The 25,120-nt window shown below is 37.4% G+C and overlaps 1 protein-coding gene across 3 annotated transcripts in view; it reads right to left on the bottom strand.

Annotated features, from left to right (window-relative positions):
- The window catches only part of MKLN1 (muskelin 1), a 379,442-nt gene that overhangs the window by 16,060 nt on the left and 338,262 nt on the right, over nucleotides 1-25,120 (bottom strand). For all 3 annotated transcript variants that reach the window (XM_078439319.2, XM_060633171.3, XM_060633170.3), the window contains 3 exons: nucleotides 24,682-24,821; nucleotides 17,745-17,847; nucleotides 7,562-7,616 (listed from right to left, as the gene is read on the bottom strand). In XM_078439319.2, coding sequence (XP_078295445.1) covers nucleotides 7,562-7,616; nucleotides 17,745-17,847; nucleotides 24,682-24,821 — 298 coding nt within the window. The remainder of the gene's footprint in view (nucleotides 1-7,561; nucleotides 7,617-17,744; nucleotides 17,848-24,681; nucleotides 24,822-25,120) is intronic.

Raw genomic sequence — 25,120 nt, 5'->3', positions numbered from 1 at the left:
GAAGGTGTTCTTTTCTACCACTAAAATATTGACGAGGATACAATTTGAGACTGTGTGAATATCCTGTTCCCCAAGAGACTTGCACCCAATGATATTAGCATTCACTGATGATTCTTGCTAAAATAATTATATCTTGCTAAACAACTATAATGCTGTTTTTCTAATTACAATTCATTCTACATTTGTTGACTGACATTAATTATAAAGTTTTTTTTCCCTTCCATTTTATTTGTTTGCATGAGTATGCTCTCATGGATCCTTTTCTTCTTCAATATATTGTATTTATTACTGTCATTATTCATTTTAATACTCATACTGTCCCAGTTTGGGCCAGTGAGAGCTCTTTTGAGCTGGTTTCTATGTCTTTTTTAAATGTTCCCATTAACGGGGCACCTGGGTGGCTCAGTTGGTTGAGTGTCTGACTCCAGCGTAGGTCATGATCTCGTAGTTTGTGGGTTCGAGCCCCACGTCCAGTTCTGTGCTGACAGCTTGGAGCCTGGAGCCTGTTTGGGATTCTGTGTCTCCCTCTCTCTCTCTGCTCCTCCCCCACTCACGTTCTGTCTCTGTTTCTCAAAAATAAATAAACATTAAAAAAAAAAATTTTTTTTTTTAAATACTCTGTTCCTTTCTGGCACAACAAGATATCCAAGCTCATCTTTACACAGTTCTGGAATGAGCCATTTTCCCAAGGATGCCTTATTCCTTTTTAGTGGTGAATAACATTTAGAAACCAAGATCAGTTGTGCTAATTGCCAAGGGTGGTGCTGTTTCTAGGCCTATCCACATATGTACACACATATTATATAGCTTTTTTTAAGCCAAAATCATGAGTTCATGATTTCATTGATGATTCTCAGTTTTTAAGAACGTTAAAGGATTCTTCCTCTCCTTATCCCATTCCCTATTTATAGTACCTCCTTTCTTCCACTAAGAAAACTGACATTCTGCAATATCATATTTACTAATTTGCTCAACCTGAAATACACACAAAACACATTCCAGATTTACTATACCCAAACCACCACAGACAAAACACAAGATTTCTTTGCTTTCACTGTCTTTAAAATATATTTCAGTAGGAGTATGGTCTAAGCATTGTACTAAACATTTTCTCTCTTCCCCCCTGCTATTGGGTGGTAATGTTACCAACTGGATAAACAGGCTTCTGTTTGTAGTCAACTTTTAGGTTTTTCCTTTCTTTGTTTTATTTTCTATATTTGTAAAAATGTGATGTTTTATTTTTAGGAGAAAATATTGATTCTGTGGTAATCCTCTAATGAAGTAATACCTATGTATTACTAATGAAACACCTGTCTTCTTATGAAATAATATCAAATGAAGTAAATACATTTCCATGAGATTAAATGATTTAAGAGGGAGGGAAACACTGAGTTCCTGCTGTGTGCTAGGTAGTTTATGCATGGCCACATTTCATTCTTATAAAAAAAATAATGAAGCGTTTATCATAAACTCCCCTTTCGTGTGAGACAGGTTAGAGAGATTCAGTAATTTAGTAAGATCTCACAGCTGGTGAGAGAAGAGAATAGAACGTGGACCCATGTCTGTCTGACTCCAAAGCTCATTTATGTATTTTTATTAACAAATATTCACTGAGTGCTTAAACTGTAAGCAGTGTGCTAAGTTTCTTTAACCCTTAAAAGAACATGTTTAATTAATTTTTTGACTTAAATATTTTTATCATTGGAGTATAATGACATACAATGTTATGTTAGTTTCAAGTGTACAACTTAGTGATTTTTTTTTTTAAATTTGAGAGAGAGAGAGAGAGAGAGAGAGAGAGAGAGTGGGTATATGTGAGCAGGGGAGAAGAGCAGTGGGGGGGGGTGGGGAGAGAGAGAAAGAGAGAATGATTGAATGAATGAATGAATGAATCTTAAGTAGGCTTCACAGTCAGCACAAAGACTGACATGGGGCTTGATCCCATGACCCTGGGACCATGACCTAAGCTGAAATTAACAGCCAGACACTCAACCAACTGAGCCACCTAGGTGCCCCACAATGCGGTGATTTTTACTTAACAATTCCATACATTATTCAATACTCCTCACAGTAAGTATAGTTACCATCTGAACAGGTTTTATTTTTATTCACCATTTACCAGTGAGAAGACTGAAATTTACACTATCATTAGATGAATGTTTAAATTATGGTAGATCCTATTATGGAATATCATATATCACTCAATAAGAATACAATAGATTACAGTTTCTTGCAAACATCTCCATGCCACATCATTAAATTTTAAAATGTTATGTTGTAGAATACATATTTTACATTGTGTAATAAAACCAGAACATACAAAACTATACATCTGTGTCCGTGTGTACAGTCCATCCTTATTATTCAGATATTTGTGCATTTGTCTGCCCATTAAAATTTAGCTGAAACTCAAAATCAATACTTGTGGCACTATGTGGTCTTGCACAGACAAGTGGACAGCTGTGAAAATACACACACGTTCTCAGCTGAGGATGAACTGGGTGATGCTCTGCCTTCTTTTTTCACCTCTCACATTATAAACAAGCGTCCTTTTTGGTCTATTGGTGTCATGTTTTTTGCATTGTGTGCTTTTTGTTGGTGACTTCACTGCTTAAAATGATCCCCCAAGTGTAGCGCTGAAGTGTTGTCTAGTGTTCTTAAATGCAAAAAGGCCATAACGTGCCTTATGGAGAAAATGTGTGTGTTAAGACAAGCTTCTTTGAGGAAAGAGTTACAGTGCTATTGCCTGAGTTCAATGTTAATGAATGAACAATATAAGGAACTTAACTCCCTATGTCCCATAGGGTAATGGTTCAGTATTCACTAATTCAGCCGTAACAGAACAGACTGATGACTTAACAGAACTACTGTAAATAAAGAGAATCAGCTGTATTTGTATATCTGTGTATATGGTTGTGTGTATATGTGTGTTTGTGTAAAGATCTGCCAGATATGAAAGGTTACACTTGAGAGGAGACAGAGCTGAGGAAAGTTGTTCAGGAAGAATCTTAAGCTTTATCTGTAGTCAATGTTTTTTTAAAAAATACATTAAAAAGTGTAGGCACTAGGAACGTAACATGACTAATTAAAAGGCAGAGCTGGGACAAAAACGGTTACATTGATTATCATAAATCTCACACTCCTAATCAATGTTTCTTTCACTTGATTTTCATCATAAAATGGAATAAGAAATTAATCAGAGTAGTAGAAACTGGTAGAGCTCAATGAGAAGCAGTATAGTTGGTAGTTTATAGAGAGCGAGCTCTGAAGCCATACTATTCAAGTTTCTATCCTTGTTTGGCCATTCACCAGCACTATTCCTGGGCAAGCGTCCTAGTTTCTTCATATATAAAAGGGCCTCACAACAGTAACTACTTCATAGGATTATTATCTAGATTAAATGAGTTAAGACATGTACAGTACTTAGAATAGTACCTGGCCCCATAGAAGTGCTCAATAAATACTAACTATCACTTTATTGCTACTATCATGACTAAAGATAATGACTGCTGTAAAAAGAAAAGTGAACTATTAGGAATATACAATACTTTTTTTTTTTTTTTTTTTTTTTTTTTTTTTTTTTTTTATTTTTGGGACAGAGAGAGACAGAGCATGAACGGGGGAGGGGCAGAGAGAGAGGGAGACACAGAATCGGAAACAGGCTCCAGGCTCCGAGCCATCAGCCCAGAGCCTGACGCGGGGCTCGAACTCGCGGACCGCGAGATCGTGACCTGGCTGAAGTCGGACGCTTAACCGACTGCGCCACCCAGGCGCCCCAGGAATATACAATACTTTTAACTTAATATCCTATACGGACTAGGTAAGTTTTCCTATTTACATTTTTCTCCTGGATATAAGTTTATTTATACTTTCTATTGCTAATAATAAATTCACTATTATATAAAAAGTATCTGTAAACATGTGGGTTACAGACAGGAGGTTGAAGAAAGTATCTTTTATTAAAAAAATTTTTTTTTCATGTTTATTCATTCCTGAGAGAGAGAGACAGAGTGCAAGTGGGGGAGGGGCAGAGAGAGAGGGAGACACAGAATCTGAAACAGGCTCCAGGCTCTGAGCTGTCAGCACAGAGCCTGACGTGGGGCTCAAACTCATGAGCCACGAGATCATAACCTGAGCTGAAGTCGGACACCCAACTGACTGACTCTCTCTCAATCTCTCTCTCTCCTTCCAAAAAAAAAAAAAAAAAAAGAAAAAAAAAAGAAAAAGGCAAAATGCTCTACAGGACAGATTGTTTCCTAGTTCTCACATACCTTGCCGAAAGTACGCTTAAACTGTACCAATGCATACTTTCTGGAACCAAGATACAGCTCTAAAAATCAGCAAAATGTCTGAGTTCAAGCTTAAAAGTGCCCACAGCCACCAGAAGCTCTAAAGATCCCCAGAGGTTATTTTGCTCTGAAGTCTGTCATTTTTCAAAATTAAGATGTCAGCTGTCTGTAAATCACTTTCCATTTTTCTAATTCTTCAAGGTACAAAGGACATTAGTCAATAATTAATTCTCACTAGGAGGTTAAGAGAAGCAATTTGGAAGGAAGTCTGTCAGAAACTTTAGCAGAGGCAAATTTTTTGGAGAATTTAGAAAATGAAGTATTTAGTTTATCTATACATGAAAAAAATGTATACAACTAGAGACACTGGACTGGCTCAGTTGGTGAAGCATGTGACTCAATCTCAGGGTTGTGAGTTTGAGGCCCACATTGGGTGTAGAGATTACTCAAAAATAAAAATCTTAAAAAATGTATATATCTACACGTGAAATACCCCACTTGATTTCAACTCTAAGTGGAGTGAAGATAAGACAATCTGATGGGAAATAAACAAGAGTCAGGAACTTGAAGTAGGCATGAAACATTAAGGAAAATACATTTTGTTTATAAATACCAAATTTCTCCTTATTAAAATTGGCATAAAGTCCGAATTTGCCTTTCATCCGAACTTACCAGTGTTACAAAGAAGATTACATTTTTTTAAAAATCCTTTTCTGTTTTTTAATTTATTTATTTTGAGAGACAGAGCATGCACCCAGAGGGGCAGAGAGAGAGGGAGAGAATCGCTAAGCAGGCTCCGAGCTGTCAGCACAGAGCCCGATGTGCAGCTTGAACTCATGGTTCGTGAGATCATGACCTGAGCCCGAAACCAAGCTTCCGATGCTTAACCGACTGAGCCACCCAGGTACCCCAAGAAGATTATGTTTTTGAGGGAGGTAATATTAATAGTACTCTGAATGGGGCACTTACTGTTTTATTGTGTTAAGTGTTCGCCATAATTATTTCACCTAATTCTCTCAACTTATGGTAAGTACTCTTATTACCTCCATTTTATAAATGGAGAAAATTAAATATTAGAGAGGTGACTTGCTGGGGGCACCTGGGAGGCTCAGGTGACGATCTCACGGCTTGTGGGTTCAAACTCCCCATCAGGCTCTGTGCTGACAGCTTGGAGCCTGAAACTTGCTTTGGATTCTGTGTCTCCTTCTCTCTCTCTGCCCCTCCCCTGCTCACACTCTGTCTCTCAAAAATAATAAATAAATGTTAAAAATTTAAAAAAATATTAAAAAGAAAGGTACTTGCAAGAGGTCACTTTTTTTAAGTAGGCTTCACACTCAGTGTGGAGCCCAATGTGGGGCTAGAACTCACGACCCTGAGATTAAGATCTGAGCTGAGATCAAGAGTTGGACACTGAACCGACTTAGGCACCCAGGCACCCCTCAAGGTAGCTTTTTGAAATTAATTTGGTTGAAATTAGCAAGTGGCAGAATTGATATCTGAACCTAGATTCTGACTCTTAATCACTCTCCTACACTCTCATCTCTAACTACTAAACATACTGCCTCCTTCAAACAAGGTAGGAAGTGAAACCCCACAGGAATTTCTTTTTGTATTTTTTTCTATTGTTTGTATTGTTCTCAGTGTATCTGAGGTTTGCTTGGAATCCAAGTAAAACAAACTGTTCCTAAAAAATATATTAGCTGGCAGTGAATGGGGAAGAGACCAAAGAAAGGAGTTAAGTTAAAGGTAAAATATTTGCTGACACCAACCTAACATATTTAAATGACTGCCAAGAAATTTTTGTTCTAAAGGCTAAATATAAGTCAGCCAGAGACATTTTAGTGCTGCTCACCAATAAAATAGAAATAATGGCCCTGGGCTGTGGTATCCATGCATAACAAGGCACACGTTCATTCGAACAATATCTATGTGCCAAGTTCCTAATTCATGTATCACTAAATCTCTGTCTCAAATGATGAAATTCACAAGGGTATGGACTTTCTAAAATAACGCTTATACTTAAATTCTTCATCACAGGGTTAAGCTCTCTGTTAGCCTCAAAATATTTGTATGGAATAGTGCTAAACAATTATCTAAATTTTCAGAGAACCTATGTTTTATAGCAAAGTGTGCTCAGTCCTACCCTGTGGAATCCTATGTGTTCTGGAATTAGAACTCAGGACTAGAGGTGCCTCTATCAGTGGAGAAGCCTTGATTACTGGTTATGGAATAAGAAAGGGCAAGACCCCAAGGAAAATTGCTATTCTTTCCCATCCCACTGAAAAACACCAGAATTATATATGTTCTGTTCCTTTGAGGTATAGCTCACCTTTAGGAGACATAAGGATGATGAAGAAATTAAATTGCTATCCCAAAGTGTTATTTTATGCTAGAGATAAAGACTAGTATCTGTATTTCATATACTGGAAAATCTCAATACTACTGTTCAGCTCTAAGGCAAATTATAACAGCAGTGGCATGAATGGAATTAATAAGCATTTACCACGTGACTGTATTTTGTAATGCCAAGAGGGGGGCTGGAAATTCCCCTACTTCAAAAGCCTACAGCATTGTTGAAAACATAAAGCTATCATAATGATGTATCCTAACAAAAAGATTCTTGAAAATTCACCTGATTTCTACTGGATTCTGTAAGATTCCCCACTTCACTACAGTCTAGTTACATTAATAATCCATTGATACTAAATGAGAGTACTCCTAAATGGAGACTGATGCCCATATCTGGAGTGTCTGAGAAACACTGGAGTTTCAAGTAGAGTTTATCTTAAACAATTAAAATAACAGCATACAAAATTTGGCATTTTCAGGGAAGAGATAATGCATTTTCTCTGATCTCAAAATGATTTTGTCATTGCCTACCCATCACCAATCTGTTGATTCCACAAAGAATAAACTGAGAGGAAAAATCATCCCACCAAGAAGTGTCATCTAATAGTTAAGTGTATGAGTAGTACACCTACATTCCAAAACCATGCTATACGAGTTAATTTATTTTGATCATGCTTCTACTGCCATGTGTTTGCATAAGAACCCAGCAATTGGTGTAACAGGAACTGCAAACTGACCCATGAACTGGTGACTGATGCTTGGAAAATAACTCTGTAGCAGGTTATTAGAAATTTTGCAGGCTACCTTGAAACTTGTTTTGTTTAGATGAACATCTCGCCTGATGTTTCACTTAAAAGAAACCAAAATCCAATCCCCCAAATGGTAGGGCATGTAAGCTAGATAAACTAGGCTGGAATACTTACCTAGAGCTGTAAAATCTGAACCAGATTTGAATAGAGCAGAAGCTAGGAGCTGAAACTGTAAAAGAAAAATAGAAGCAAATTAGCTGACTAAGCATATTAGAGAAAAATTACGTGTCAGTTTGACCATTTATTAGCCACTGTAGATCTCTGCACATGTGCTGCAGAAGTCTGTTCATTAAATAGTAGCAAGAACACTACATTTAAAAAAATATGCTGATTTTTCTTTTTATTATTATTTTTTTAACATTCATTTGTTTTTGAGAGGCAGAGAGAGACAGAGCGCAAGCAGGGGAGGGGCAGAGAGAGAGAGAGAGAGAGAGAGAGAGAGAGACACAGAATCTGAAGCAGGCTCCAGGCTCTGAGCTGACAGCACAGAGCCCTAAATGGGGCTTGAACTCACGAACCACAAGATCACGACCTGAGCCGAAGTCGGATGCTTAACTGACTGAGCTACCCAGGTGCCCCAGATTTTTCTTCTTAAAAAAAAAAAAAAAAAAAAAATTTTTAATGTTTATTTATTTTTAAGACAGAGACAGAGCGTGAACGGGGGAGGGTCAGAGAGAGTAAGACACAGAATCTGAAGCAGGCTCCAGGCTCTGAGCTGTCGGCACAGAGCCCGACGCGGGGCTCGAACTCACAGACTGTGAGATCATGACCTGAGCCGAAGTCGGACGCTCAACCAACTGAGCCACCCAGGCGCCTCAACACATCAATATTTGTAAGCTCTGACTTATGGCCTTTTGAAGGGCAGAGACTGGACAAGTATTCCAGAAGTAATTATTTAAGCAAGAGTTAGGAAAAAAGGGAAAAAAGGAAGAATTTAAGATACATGGGAAGTGTTTTTGTTTTGTTTTTTTTAAATATTCTCGGGGTGGGGTGTGCCTGGGTGGTTCAGTTGGTTAAGCGCTGGACTTTGGCTCAGATCATGATCTCATGTTTCGTGAGTTTGAGCCCCGCGTTGGGCTCTGTGCTGACAGGTCATAGCCTAGAGCCTGCTTCGGATTCTGTCTCCTTCTCTCTCTGTCCCTCCCCCAGTTCATGCTCTGTCTCTCTCAATAAATAAACGTTAAAAAAAATTTAAAAAAAAATTCCCCACTCTTAGAAAATATTCTGCCAATGGAATAAAGACAGTTTCTTTAGCAAGTGGTGCTGAGAAAACTGGACAGAGATACACAGAAAAACGAACCTGGACCACTTTCTTACACCATACACAAAAATAAACTCAAAATGGATGAAAGACCTAAATGTAAGCCAGGAAGCCATCAAAATCCTTGAGAAGAAAGCAGGCAAAAACCTCTTTGATCTTGGCCGCAGCAACTTCTTACTCAACATGTCTCCAGAGGCAAGGAAAACAAAAGCAAAAATGAACTATTGGGACCTCATCAAAATAAAAAGCTTCTGCATGGTGAAGGAAACAATCAGCAAAACTAAAAGGCAACTGATGGAATGAGAGAAGATATTTGCAAATGACATATCAGATAAAGGGTTAGTATCCAAAATCTATAAAGAACTTATCAAACTCAACAACCAAAAAAACCAAATAATCCAGTGAAGAAATGGGCAAAAGACATGAATAGATACTTTTCCAAGGAAGGCATCCAGATGGCTAACACACACATGAAAAAATATCACTCATCATCAGGGAAATACAAATCAAACCCACAATGAGATATGACCTCACACCTGTCAGAATGGCTAACATTAACAACTCAGGCAACAACAGATATTGGCGAGGATGTGGAGAAAGAGGATCTCTTTTGCACTGCTGGTGAGAATGCAAGCTGGTGCAGCCACTCTGGAAACCAGTATGGAGGTTCCTCAAAAAGTTGAAAATAGAACTACCCTATGACCCGGCAATTGCACAACTAGGTATTTATCCAAGGGATACGGGTATGCTGTTTCAAAAGGGTACATGCACCCCAATGTTTATAACAGCACTATCAACAATAGCCAAAGTATAGAAAGAGCCCAAATGTTCATCGACGGATGAATGGATAAAGAAGACGTGGTATATATATATACGATGGAGTGTATATATACTCCATATAGATGAACACAAAGGAAGGGAAGCAAAAATAATAAAAAAATAGGGAGGGGGACAAAACATAAGAGACTCCTAAATATGGAGAACAGAGGGTTACTGGAGGGGTTGTGGGGGGGGGGGGGGGGATAGACTAAATGGGTAAAGGGCATTAAGGAATCTACTCCTGAAATCATTGTTGCACTATATGCTAACTAATTTGAATGTAAATTAAAAAAAAAATTCTGGGTATTAGTCCTCTGTCAAATATATTTACTGCAAATATTATTTAGTCTGTGGCTTGTCCATTTTTCTAAAGTCTTCTAATGAAATTTTACTTCTGATGAAATCCAACTTAGCAGGCTTTTTACTTTTAGGGTTAGTGCCTTTGTGTCATGTCCATGAAATCTCTGCCTATGCCAAGGTTGTGAAGATGTTTTCTTCTTGAAGCTTTATTGTTTTAGGTTTTATATTTAGGTCCATCTTTTTTTTTTTAATTTAATGTTTATTTATTTTTGAGAGATAAGAGCACAAGCAGGGAGGATCAGACAGAGAGGAGAGACACAGAATCCGAGCAGGTTCCAGGCTCTGATCTGTCAGCACAGAGTCCAACACGGGGCTCGAACCCACAAACCGTGAGATCATGACCTGAACCAAATTCAGACGCTTAACTCACTGAGCCACTCAGGCATCCCTAAAATTCTTATTTTCTCCTTCTTTTTTTTTTTTTTTTTTATTAAAAAACACATTTTAAAAAATGTTTTTATTAAAAAAAATTTTTTTTTAACCTTTATTTATTTTTGAGACAGAGAGAGACAGAGCATGAACGGGGGAGGGGCAGAGAGAGAGGGAGACACAGAATCGGAAGCAGGCTCCAGGCTCTGAGCCATCAGCCCAGAGCCCGATGCGGGGCTCGAACTCACAGACCGCGAGATCGTGACCTGAGCTGAAGTCAGAGGCTTAACCGACTGAGCCACCCAGGCGCCCCTGTTTTTGTTTATTTTTCAATGAGAGAGAGACAGAGCATGAGCGGGGGAGGAGCAGAGAGAGAGGGAGACACAGTATCCGAAGCAGGCTCCAGGTTCTAAGCTGTCAGCACAGAGCCCAATGCGGGGCTTGAACCCACAAACTGTGAGATCATGACCTGAGCCGAAGTCGGACGCTCAACCAACTGAGCCACCCAGGCACCCTGAAAAATTCTTATTTTCTAATTGTTCATTGCTAATATAAAAATAATCACTTTTCCCCCCTATTGACCTTGTATTCTGTAACCTTGCTAAATTCACTTATTTTAGCATATTGTTTTGCGGACTGCACAGGGTTTTCCATATACACAATAATGTGATCTATACACACAATTCTGCTTTTCCCTTTCCAATCCATACACTGCTTATTCCTTTTTCTTACCTGATTGCACTAGCTATAACTTCTGGTACAATGCTGAGTAGAGGATGTCTGTTGATAACAGGCATCCTTTCCTTGTCTTAATCTTTAGGGAAAGAGTTTTATAATTAATTAGGAGTGAGAGCTTCATAGATGCCCTTTATGAGACTTAGGAAGGTTCTTTTCATTCCTTGTCTGCTAGTTTTTTTGTTTTTTTTTTTTTATCATAAATGGGTTTTAAATTTTGTCAAATGCTTATTCTCCACTTATTGAGATGATCTAAGGTTCTTCTCCTTCATTCTATCAATGTGGTGAATGACTGATTTTCAAATGTTAAACAGACTTTATATTCCTAGAATATACTCTCAGTTATTATGCATTAACCTTTTTATATATTGCTGGATTTGATTAGATAAAATTTTATTAAGAATTTTGCATCTCCATTCACAAGAGGTATTATAGTTTTATAATAACACAAGAGGTTTATAGTTTTCTTTGCTTGTAGTATTTTTGTTGGGTTTTTGATATCAGTCAAGGTGCTTCATAACAGGATGTAGAAAGTGTTCTGTCTTCCTCTCCTTTCTTAGAGTCTATGAAGAGTTGCTATTTTTACTTCCTTCATTCCTGAATGAATTTAGTGAGATAGCCATCAAGAGTCCAGTTTTCTTTTCTTTCAAAAAACACTTTGAAAGTGTTTTTTTTTTTTATTTTAGAGACAGCATGGGTGAGACAGCAAGTGGAGGAGGGACTGAGTGGGGGAGAGGAAAGGAGTAAGAGTGAGGGAGGGGGAGGGGAGAATCTTAAGCAGGCTCCCTGTTCAGCACAGAGCCCAATGTGGGGGCTCTATCCCAGGGTCCCGGGATCATGACTAGGTGCCCTGAAAGTTGTGTTTTGTTTGTTTGTTTGTTTTTTAAGCTTATTTATTTTAAGAGAGAGAAAGAGAAAGAGAGAGAGGAAGGGGCAGAAGGTTCAGGGAAAAAGAATCCCAAGCAGGCTCCACGCTGTGAGCAGAGCCCAATGTGGGGCTGGAACTCAAGTCACTGGAATTTACCCTTTAAATTAAACCATAAGATCATGACCTGAGCTTAAATCAAGAGTCGGATGCTTAACTGACTGAGCCACTCAAGTGCCCCCCAAAGTTTTTAATTACAAATTCAATCTATGTCTGTAACTGATATGGAGTTCCTTAATATTTTCTAATTCTTCTTGTGTCTGTTTTGTTGTGCCTTCCAAGGAATTTGTCCATTTCAGCAAGTTGAATTTGTTGGTAGTTCATAATATCTCCTTAGTCTCTTTTAATATATATAGGGTCTGTAATAATGTTGACAACTTATATTTTCACTATTTTTTTTCTTCCTAAGTTTGGCTATTTTATTCACCTTTTCAAAGAACCAACTTTTCACTTAAAACATTTTTTTCTATTATTTGTTTCCTAGTTCATTATTTTCCAATCTTCTACTTATTTTAGGGTTAATTTGCTCCTCTTTTCTGACATCCAAGGTGAAAGATAAACATTACTGGTTCTACATGTGGAAGGGTAGGGAGAAAACTATTATTTTAACAACCTGATTTAGTGGAACTGGTATGTACTGACCTAGGATTTTAACAGGTATCAAGTGATACTATATAATCTGAATAAAGCCAAACTTGAATATCTAACTATCACCTCAATGTATAAGGCTGGCTGTTCCACAAGCATCTCAAACTGAAGATATATCCAACATTATACTCCTGGTCCCAGTCAGGAGTCCACACCCAGCACCCCAAACTGGGATGACCCACAGCTTTCTCATTTCAGTTGATGGTAACTCCATCCACTAAGACTAGTAACTTTGGAGTCATTTTTTTCAAACACTACATCCAGTCGATCATAAAATTCTGTTGGTTCTACTTTTTAAAAAAGTTTTTAATTTTCAGTTAGTTAACATACAGTGTAATATTGGTTTCAAGTGTACAGCATCGTGATTCAACACTTCATACATCACCGTGTTCATCACAAGAGGATTCCTTAATCTCCATCATTGACTTAACCCACTCTCACCCACCTCCTTTCTGGTAACCGTTAGTTTGTTTTCTATAGTTAAGAGTCTTTGGGGGCACCTGGCTGATTCAGGTGGTAGAGGGTGTGACTCCTGATCTCTGGGTTATGGGTTTGAACCCCATGTTGGGTGCAGAGATTCCTTAAAAAAAAAAAGAGAGAGTCTGTTTCTTGGTTTGCCTCTCCTTTTTCTTCCCCTTTGCTCATTTGTTTCTTAAATTCCACACATTGAGTAAAATCATATGGTATTTGTCTTTCTCAGACTTACCCATTTAGCATAATATTCTCTAGATCTGTCCATGTCATTGCAAATGGCAAGATTTCATTCTTTTTTATGGCTGATAATATTCCACTGTATATACGTGTACGCGCACACACACACACACACATAATATCAATCGATGCACACATGGGCTGTTTCCATAATTTGCCTATTATAGATAATGCTGCTATAAATATCAAAGTGCATGCATGTATCCCTTTAAATTAGCATTTTTGTATTCTTTGGGTAAATAGTAGTGCAACTGCTGGATCATAGGGTAGTTCTACTTTTAACTTTCTGAGGAAACTCTACACTGTTTTCCACAGTGGCTGCACCAGAGTTTGCATTCCCACTGGTGATTCCACCGTTAACATCTACTGAGAATCTGATCTACTCTACTTCTCACTATTTCTACTGCTGCTACTGGGTCTGAGCTACAATAATCCCTTCCTTAGAATTTCTGTGGTCTCCCTTACAGGCCTCTCTGCCTCCATTCTTATTCTCCTTTAGTCTATTCTCAATACAGCAGTCAGAATAATCTTAGATCTTAGTGATCTTAGGTAAGACATAAAGCACATCTTATCATTCCTTTGCACAATACCCTGAACTGGCTCCTTATTCATTCAGAGTGAAAACCAAAGTCCTAACAGTGACTTAAGAAGTCATTCACCATATGATTTCCCAATCCCTGCTCTTACCTCTCCGACCTCATCTCTGACTCCTCTGAACATTTTTACCTCTGCTCTAGCCACAGTGGCCTCCTTGCTGTTCTACACAAAGCCAGAATGTTCCCATCCTCAGGTCCTTTTTCTAGCCCTCCCTTTGCTAGGAATTATCTTCCCCAAATTAGCTGCTTAGACTCCCTCACACCCTTCAAGTGTCTGTGTGCAGCTCATTTTTTTTTTTTATTTATTTTTTTTTAACGTTTATTTTTGAGACAGAGAGAGACAGAGCATGAACGGGGGAGGGTCAGAGAGAGGGAGACACAGAATCTGAAACAGGCTCCGGGCTCTGAGCTATCAGCACAGAGCCCGACGCGGGGCTCGAACTCACGGACCGCGAGATCATGACCTGAGGCGAAGTCGGCCACTTAACCGACTGAGCCACCCAGGCGCCCCTGTATGCAGCTCATTTCTAAATGAGGCCTGTTATGATCATCCTACTTAATACTGCAACTGCCCAATTCTCACCCCTTCTAACTCTGATCTCCCTTTATTGACCCTTTTTATCTCTTTTTAATTTTCGCATTATACCTATTTCCAATGTACTATATAACTTATATACTTTATAAACTGTACTTTATAATTTGCTATATAATAGTTTATTGTCTTTCCTCAGTGGTAGTAAGTACCACCCAGGAAGGTATTTTGCTTGGTTCACTAATGCACCTCTTGTGCCTAGAACAATGCCTGGCATGTTGTAAGGACTTAATACACATTGGTTAAATGAATGACACCAGTACTTTGGAAGCTCAGTAGAAATATAATTAATACAAAATGTGTAATACTGGCTGAAAACTTGTTTTTCTCATTCCTTCTCTATTATAGAATCTTCTGAAAATGGCAGAAATAATTTAGGCAACCTTCTCTTGGGCCTTTTCTAGAAAATTATATCATTTTCATAAGGTTTATCAGGACCTCACTGCCAATTCAGAATCCATGTTCGGGAGACTGAAGGAAAGCAAAGAATCATTATTTGGCACATAGCTGGTAATCCACCATTATTCCAATATAGGCACAATAATGGTGATCATCATAGTAGGTGCCCCCCAAAAGAGAACCACTTTTAGTTGCTGATACAATCATTTAATACAATAAACACTTTCTAAAATATACACAGAGGACAAAAACAAGTTACTACAGAAAACAGCAGTAAGGTCTGTTTTGATAAGTGGAACGGTATGTTATAAGGAGAGTGAAGATCTCTATGCCTTACTAACAAATACTGTGAGTATATATCCTAGAACTGTCACCAAGGGATTTCTTTTACCAAAACAAAATCCATTCACACATTTTAGAACAAAATAATCTCACAGACCAGTAATTCTCAATGTCAGGAGTGTTTTCAGTTTTCTGTTACATAAGAGCAGACAGAGACTCTTAGGGTGAGGGTATTGTTTTGAATAACTTTGGAAGTGATTCAGATGCTGACACACATGTGCAGAGCACCATTTTAACTAACTTCAACTAGGGCTAAGCAACTCTTAACAGATACAGCTATTAAGAAATGGAATGGAAGTCTGTGGCATACAAAATCATAATTTGAAACTACCGAGGAAGCGATAAAAAGAGAAACCTGCTACCAAAATTTTAAAAATGGCTCAATTTGAACTCAAGATACCTCCCTGTCCTGGCTTTTCCCATTAGCTTAGCTTTAAGAACGAACTGTTTTCTTTGGCCTACTTGCAGCTGGCACAATTGAATTTATTTACTTTGCAATATTTTGTTTTAAGTTTTTAAGTCGTTGGGTTTTTTTGAGAGAGAAAGCGAAACGGGGGCGGGGAGGGGCAGAGAGAAAATCCCAAGCAGGTTCTGCAATGTCAGCGCAGAACCGGACTCAGGGCTAAAACTCACAAACCGTGAGATCCTGACCTGAGCTCAAGTCGGATGCTTAACTGACTGAGCCACCCAGGAGCCTCTGTTCTGGTTTGGTTTTAAAAAATAAGAGAAAACAAAACAAACCAAAACAAAAAATAAGAGAAAAATGAATGTTCCTGGTAACAGCCATGTCAGAATAACAATGGAGAAAACACAAGGAAATTTATTTATAACGTTCAAATGCCTGGTCTAATACAATGCACATTAATGGGCTCTTTACAACTATGTTCAGTTATAAGCCATAACAGATTAAACCAAACATATTCTGCTACTTGGGGATAATTTCCCCATTTCAAATAGTATCATGAATTGATTGAAGCGCAAGGAAGACAATTAACTGTCCCCCTTCAGATGGTCCTAAATTGTGTTCTGCTGATTCTCCCCCTAGAGAAGGGTTACAACCAATACTAAGTAAGAGCAACTATGAAAGAGAAGCTCTTTGTTTTGGTGCCAAGGACACACAGGTTCTACTGCTTGAAAGTACAATGAACCTGGTACCTGAAAGTGATTTGACATTAAATCAGAAGCCTGTGTTACTGGGGAACAAAGAAAAGCACTGCCTGATGTTGCTATTACAAAGCCAAAGTGAAACAACAGATAACAGGGAAGTAGATGGAAAGGACAGAACTAGATATTGTCAGCACCAATTCTGTGAGTAGAAGGTAAAATGGATTGCAGTTCAGATGTTGCAAGATGAACTATGAACAAGGATGCTTGGCAAAAGTTAAAGTGACAAAAGAATCTCAGAAGTTAGTAGGAAGACCAGCTATGACTATGAAATTCACTGCAGGTATATTCACCCACCACAGATAAGCAAATATTCCCCACACTGGGGGGACAGATTACCCCTAAAAATATTACATCTTCTCCTTCCCTTCCTTATTAGGTAACCACAACAACAACAAACCCCTGAAAAGTAATGACCTGCTATTAATTCTCAAAGTTAGGGACTCCTAATGAATGAAGTCAGTAGAATGTAGTCCAACTATCCTGCTATGACATCAAGGTAGAAGGGATTCTAACTCCTACCAACCTCTCTTCACTTTGTCCCTACAAAAGAGGAGAGTTTTCTTTCTTCTCTTAAGGGATTTTGGAGTACCAACAGAAAAGTTCAGGGACATGCGGGAGGCTGAGTCGGTTGAGCATCTGACTTCTGATTTTGGTTCAAGTCATGATCCCAGGGTCATGGGATCAAGTCCCGTGTGTGATTCTCTCCCCCTCTGCCCCTTTCCCCTGCTCACACACTCTCTCTCTCTTAAAAAAAAAAAAAAAAAAAAAAGACTCAAACTGAGGCATGTAATCCTTAAGTGAAAGAAGCATGGGACTATGAAAGTAAAAATTTCTATTTGCTTCCCAACACACAAAACTAAAGTCTAAATTAAAATTTTAAACCTGAGAATCCTTTTCTGAATGGATCAAGGGCTTTTTGTGTGACCTGAACCTTTTGTTATCACATGAAAGTAAGCCTTTTCAATTTTTATTTTATCTGCTCTGTGCCACTTTATTTTTTTTCAGAGAGACGGGGGGAGAGAGAGAGAGAGAGCGAGCGAGCATGTGCACATAAGCAGGGGAAGGGCAGAGACAGAGAGAGAGAGAGAGAGAGAGAGAGAGAGAGCCAAGCAAGCCCCATGCTGTCAGTGTGGAGCCTGACGCAGGCTCGAACCCACAAACTGAAAGGCCATGACCTGAGCTGAAATCAAGAGTTGAGACCCAACCGACTGAGCCATCCAGGTACCCCCTGCTCTATGCCATTTTAAAAATTATTAATGTCATCCCATTTCCCCATTTTCCTTTAAACATCTAAGAGCAAAATCAGCAAGTAAGAGTTAGAAAGACTTTTTTTCTCTTAATGCTCACTTTCTGAAGTTTATTATCACTTTTACCTCTTTTGTCTCTTCTGGGTCTGAATGATCCACAGTTATATAAAGATCGTTTTGCAAATATTTCAGAGCACTAAGGGGATCCATTTGGGCCTTTTCTTCAAACCTAGAAAATGTAAACAAGAACAATAATTGTCTGGAGTTATGGGAAAACATCAGAAATGTCATTCACACCTGGAGTAGAATATTGTGTCTAAGGAGTCACTGTAGATATCTAAAAAAAAAAACCCTGTGTTTGGGAATCCAGAAGTAAGAATACTGCCATGGAGACAGTACAGCTGTGGAGTTCCTGGAGACGTCACGGTGATGCCAGGAGGTCACAGGCAGCTGTGGAGCGAGAGACTGGGTAGGAGTACCTCCTACCCTCTTCTTAAAACTACAAGCTAAGATTAAATCAACTACAAAACATAGTGAACATGTCAAATATTTTACATAACAAAACTGCAAAAGAGCCAAATATGTTTCATGAGAAACAAGTAGAGATAAAATAAAAATACTTGATTAGATTTGTGCAATATACATTCCATTAGAGGTCCTTAACAGGTCAGAAACAGACATGAGTATACTTTCTTTTCACGAGTATCATGGACACTGATTGAATATATATATATTTTTAAATGGCTCAAATATTTTTAACAAGATTATTTCCTGTCTCAGTCAATAACAATAACAATTGTAGCAACCACTTATCAAGTATTTGTTATATGCTAGACAATGTATCAAGTATTTTACATATATTACTTCATTTATCCCCCTTACAATGACCATGTTTTATTATCATTTTTAAAAAAACAGATAAGAAACTGAGGTTCAGACAACGAACTTGGCCAATATAAGAGCTAAAAAAGAAACAATGCATTAGTTCTCCAAAAGAATAAAAGTCTGCTTGGGACTATTTATCTATTTAAATAAGATACTATCCCATTGTTATAATTATATATGGATTTATTAATAACTAATAAGTTAGGATGTTTTTCAAAATATTGTATAGAGAATAAGTAGAGAAGACAATTTCATTTGGGTGAGGAAAATAATGAGACTTTCACAATGGTGTTCAGGCTGACGGCATCAATAATTTCCTGTCTTTAAGAGTTAATCTCAGTGATAGAACACCTGTATTTCAAGCAGGGCAAAGACTAGCAAAATATTACAGCTGTATTGTATCCGATAAGTACCATGATTGTCAGTTAGCCCTTAAGCCCTCGGATGAGAGAGCTCCTTGGGCAGAGGTCATGTCACTCTACCGTCTTGTCCAAAATGGTTTAGACCAGTTTTGCACCTGAGACGAAAGCAATCCTCTCAAGCTTGATCAGTTTATAAAGTGTCCTGGCAGAATTCTTCCCAATAGGGATACTACCTCCAGGGAGCCCTCTCTAAGAAGGTACTCTCTTAAAGAATCTGAACGTGAGATACACAAGGACACAAAAGGCACACAAAACACACAAGTCGGTAAACAGAAGGCGCGACATGGTAGGTGGATTCCTTCCCTCCTACCCCTCTTTGCCTTCCTTTTTTCCTATCTACCTACCTATTTACTGAAGCTACATCTATCGATTCCTTCCTTCCTTCCTTCCTTCCTTTCTTCCTTCCTTCCATCCATCCATCCATCCATCCATGCATGGATGGATGGATGCTAGGAGGTTAGGGAAAGCAGAGACTGTAATAATCAGCAGAACAGGAGAAGTAGGTGGAAAGAAGCAGAAAGCCAAGAGGCTGAGTTACAAGGAAAGCTATTATCGTGGCTCCTCACTAGAATTGTTCTAAGACGCTAAACGATTCTCCATTAGGCCTCACTGTCCAAACGCTGAGGGAATGCCTTAATTCTCTGGATATTCTCATAATAACTTCTCTTCTAGTGAGGGATCCTAAGAATGTCTTTATCCTTTGCTACCTGAAATAACCTAACCAACGTGCCTACCATCCTATTCAATCCAGTCAAGAGACTCATTTTCCCGGAAGGTATGTTTCCACTCATCTTTTTTCTAAGCTTTCTTTAGCCTGCAAAAACTTATCATTGGACTTATGTCTGCGATCTAGAATTCTATTTAGGCCAACAACTGGGCCCTGTACTGAAAGGAAAAGGAATTAATCCTATAAAAAAGTTTTTCTTTTGCTCCTTTCTACCCCCAAATCATCGACAAATTTGGAAACTTGAACGTTACAAGAAAAAATAATAGTGGCACTTTATTTACTGTATTGTGCAGCACCATTAAGAATAAAGACAGATTTCTTGGCATACAATATACTTCTCTCCCTCTAAATTTATATTTTAACTAAACAGAATACATAAATGTTTTCCATAAGAACACCAGAAATAAACAAGCTAGCCCAGTAGTATAGGGTAAGGTTTCATATAATGAAATACTAGGTATCTAATATGAAATTTAAATTAAAAAGGTAATTTTCATGCTCTATTCAATTCATATAAAACAACTTCTGTTTATTCTGCCTGCAATGTATCAGTGTTCCTTAAACTCCTGAATTCATCTAAGAGTTGGTATAAAAAGTGGTCTATGTTTTTTTCAAGTATCTAAAACAGGAGTGCCTGGCTGACTCAGTCGATAGAGCATGTGATTCTTGATCTCGGGGTTGTGAATTGAAGCCCCACACTGGGGGTAGAGATTATGTAAAGATAAAATCTTAAAACAATAACAAATCTAAAATAAATCTAAAATAAAATAAAATAAAATAATAAAATAAAATAAAATGGGACGTTTATTGTTTGTTCAAATTAGTAGCAGACAAGATTCTCAAGATGCCCTAGCTGCTCCCTGACTGCTCTCCTCTCCTACCCATGTCCAATCCATCAAGATATTCTGTTGGTGCAATCTTCAAAGCTTATCCAGAATCTTACTGGGCCTTCTTGATCTCTTTTATGGAGTGTCTCTTCCTCCACCTTCCCTCAAATGGTGATGGTCTTCAGAGAAGGCCCGACATCTCTCTACTCTTCTCACGCTCTTGAAGCAAACTCCTTTTCCTTGTTGATGACTCATAAAGGTAATAATCGGCCCATGCCTTTCCTCCAAATGCTAACAGATGATCTCTAAAACCTAAAGTGCACTAAACTGAACTCATCTTTCCCAACACACGAACCTGTTGTTTCTGAAGAATTCCTTATCTGAGTGAAAACAGCCATAACCTTTTACTCAGTTCTTTTGGAAGAAAACCCAGAATGGTTTTATTAAAAGAAGACTGAGTGTGTTATTATTCCTCTACATAAAATCTTTCAATGCTTTTCCTTTCACTCAGGGTAAAAGCCAGACTCTTCACCAGCTGTCCCCTTCTTATCACTCTGACCTCATCTCCTCCCACAATCGCCCTACTCATTCTATTTCCACCACAGTGTCTTCCTCAATTTATTCCTCAAATAATCCAGGCATATTTTTAACCCTAGAGGCTTGTCTATTACCTATCTGGAACACTCTTCTTCTCAAATATCTACACGATTCATTCCCTCCTGTTCTTCAGGTCACTAGTCAAATGTCACCTTTGCAGTGAGGTCTATCCTAATATTCTTATTTAAAAATCATCTGTACAAAATAGTTCTTAACCTGTTTTAGTTCATATTATAGTTATTAACATAAATTTCTTATTATGTTTATTACCTGTCTTCCTTCCTAAAATAGAAACTTGGGGCAGGAATTTTTGTTTGTTTTCTTCACTGACATATCCACAGAGCCTAGGACGATGTCTAGCACACTGTAAGTGCTCAGTTAACTTTCTTAAATAAGTAAAGTTTCACTGATGTTTATAAAGACCCTTAGGTGAATGCTTTGGTCATTTTATACATAAGCAAAGTGATCTCCAGAAAGATTAAGTTAAAAGGCTTGAAGATCAATCCCAGGTTCAGCTCTAGTACTTTTTCCAATATAAGACATTAGCTCCCAGCACTAATGTCAAAAAGTCTCACAATCAGAAAAAAAAGAATACTGTGCTCCACATTTTTATGCTACTATTACTATTCTAATTGAAAATAATCTATATAAATGGATGGGGGGGTCTTTAAATATTCTTAAATTCTCCTTTTCTGGCTTTTCTGGTTTCCTTCTGAGATGGGCTAGCATACTCCTTTTCCCATGTAGAAAATTTCAAAGGCTGCCTCTTTGTTCAGTCACACAAACTTGTTGCTTCTCAGCTTCAGTTACTATTTATGAACCATTTTCATATTCAGAAAATTTGAGTCTTTTATCCTATATTTAAAGTTTTAAATGATTTATTACCAGTTATTCTTTTATTCATTATCCACTTGCATTCCTTACTTTTATGCCTTTTTAGCAGCATAAGCCACTAACAATGATGTTTGTGCTTTATTAAAATTTAAAACATGCCATAATAGGTAGTATTTCAGATTCCCACAAATTGTCATTTAGTCTGTCCACTGATACATTTTCTTTTTTTTTTAAATGTTTATTTATTTTGATAGAGAGCATGAGTTGGGGAGGGGCAGAGAGAGAGGGAGAAAGAGAGTCCCAAGCAGGCTCCACATTGTCAGTATAGAGACTGACATGGGGCTAGAACCTACAAACTGTGAGATCATGACTGAGCTGAAATCAAGAGTCAGATGCTCAACAGACTGAGCCACCCAGGCACCCCCAACTGATATATTTTCAAAAGAGAAAAACAACTGTCAAAGATTAAGAAAATAATAATACTTCTTAAAATGGCTTGGCTGTGAGAAAATGAATAACCCTACTTATTTCTGGAAGGAATGAAAATTAACTTTCTGGAGGGCAACTGATAATTCATCAATTCTACCAATATCCTACAGAATTTTTAGATAGGGGTACAGATGGAAGAATATAAAAATGTTAAATACAGTATTACTTATAATAGCAAATAAGCTGGAAATAATCTAAACATTTCATCCAAGTAAACTAATTAAGTAAATTATACATAAAATAGAACACTATTGCAGTCATTATAATCATAATTTGTATTAAGATGGTGATATTTGTAATATATCATTCATTAAAAGAAATCAGATTCAAAGCAATATGATTCCTGTTTTTCAGCTAAACAAAACAAGAATCTATGTGTGCAAATATAAAACTTACAAAACAGTAAGTTGTTTTTTCCTCAATAATGGGATGATGATTCAATTATTTTGAAGGGTAAGGGGACTTTTTTTTTTTTTTTAATTAACCATGGATTAATTTTTTTCAATTAAAAGCCAGAGGAAAGTGGTTATAAAGTGAGTTCCAATTCTTTACATATAGTACTAAAAAATCTCCTTTAATCTAGGGGCACCTGGGTGGCTTAGTTGGTTAAATGTCTGACTTTGGCTCAGGTCATGAGCTTGCAGCTAATGAGTTCGAGTCCCACATCAGGCTCTCTGCTGTCAGTGTATTGGTAGAACTGATGACCTGCTTCATGTCCTCTGTCTCCCTCTTTCTCTGCCTCTCCCCCACTAGCTCACACACCTCTCTCTCTCTCTCTCTCTCTCCCTCTCTCTCTCTCTCTCTCTCTCTCTCTCTCAAAAATAAACATTAAAAAAAAAAATCTCCTTTAATTTCTAATGGGCTTTTGGTCAGGAAATTTTTTAAAAAGAGCTTAACTTAATATTCCAATTACCAGTTGTTATATATGAAGTAGAAAAAGAACACTATAATTTCCCCAAATTTGTCTCATCCTTATAAAAACTTAAACATTAAGTAAAATATTAAGGAATAACATTTTAGCAATGTAAACATTAGTTGACAGTGCCTCATTAAATCTTATTAATAAAACAGAATTTATCTCTTGTCATCCAGCCAACGTGAAGATTCAGACCCTTTCTCCTGTAGATTCTATAGGAAATACACTATTTATTCACAGTAATGCCAAAGTAACAGAATACCTAGCTTCTGTTACTAATTTTCCTCTCAAGCACAACTTGGGAAAGCAGAGAAAGGAACAGTAAGTAAACATGATATGATAAAGGAAAACAGTCTAATAATTTATGCCTACTTATATTCTATACAAAACATAAATGCATTATATATAACAGACATCTGAACGTGTCTGTGTATATAAGTATACACAAAGACATCTGTGTATGCACGTGTGGTAGTCACAGTGGCAGTAAGGTGATGAACTCTGGAGTTACAATAGTCAGGATCACAACCTGGCTGTGTCACTTATGGCTGAGTGATCCTAGATGAATTATATAACCCATTTAAAAACACCTCATTTTTTCTTTTGCAAAATAGTGATAATAACAGAACTTATTCAATTACCTTATTATAGGAATAATATGTAAGATCTAGCACACAAAAATTGCTCAATAAACAGTAGCTATTATCATCAAAGTCTAAACTCTTTCCAAACTATAAATTTTTATTACCACAGAACACTATCAATAACCAAAAGGACACACATGCTTTTCTACATTTTTCAGTAGCTTATCACTCACTAGTAAAAAGCAAACATGACCAGGAGATATATATGAAAATGTTTGATGACATGATTTTACAATTAAATGGCAAAGATAATTGACGTAAAATCACAATCATATTTGAAGTTGTATTGTGAAACATCAGATTAGATAGCATTTAGTCAACCATACCATCACATCCACTGTTAAGAAAGCTATCAACAGGCCAGGCATACAGCAAGAATCTAGAACTGATGTGATTTGTAGTGATTAGGCCGTGAGTAGTTACTGGAAGGTTAGGCTCATCACCTTCACAGAAATTTCTTCCATTTAACAGTTTCAAAATTTCCTTGTTCTATATTTAGAAAATTTTAGCATCAGTACGTATTTTCACTTTGTATCTTCCTTTGAAAGAGGAAAGCAAAAATAAGGAAAACAACAGGGTAGTTATAAAAGTCATGATCTTCACAGTACGTACACTGTCATATTACTAAATTTCCAGAGACAAAGTCATATCTTCAAAATTTAAGTAATACCAACAGTAGCTGATAATATTAAATAAAAGTTTTCAGTGAATTATTTTTATACCTGTGTTTTCTTATCAGGTACTTGCAGTGCCTCAGTAAGTAATCTTTTGAAGGCCTACATAACTTCAGTGACCAGAAGTCATCTAATCTCATCTTTGGGGAGCAAGATTTTCCTGGATTCCCACCAAATAAATAGTGAACCTATAATAAACAAAACAAGCCACATTTTAAGATGCAAGCATACTCAAGAAGCTACGGAAGTCCTAATAAAATTTCTTCACTTCGGTAGCTGTGTGTAACAGTAGTAAAACATTACTGCATTTCTACCAAATGTTTCTTTTGATTTTTCTTGTTCCCATTTTACTTTAAAATACTATGGCTACTTCCTTAAATACTCTGCATTTTATGTTAAAATGAGTTGTATTACCACAATTATACTGACAATGGAAGACCTGAAACAAAAGCAATGACAGTAAGAAGCTAATCCAAGATACAGAGTT

This window comes from Panthera onca, chromosome A2, assembly GCF_046562875.1.
Source record: "Panthera onca isolate mPanOnc1 chromosome A2, mPanOnc1 haplotype 2, whole genome shotgun sequence".
NCBI lineage: Eukaryota > Metazoa > Chordata > Mammalia > Carnivora > Felidae > Panthera > Panthera onca.
This window is presented reverse-complemented; position numbering and strand designations above follow the sequence as displayed.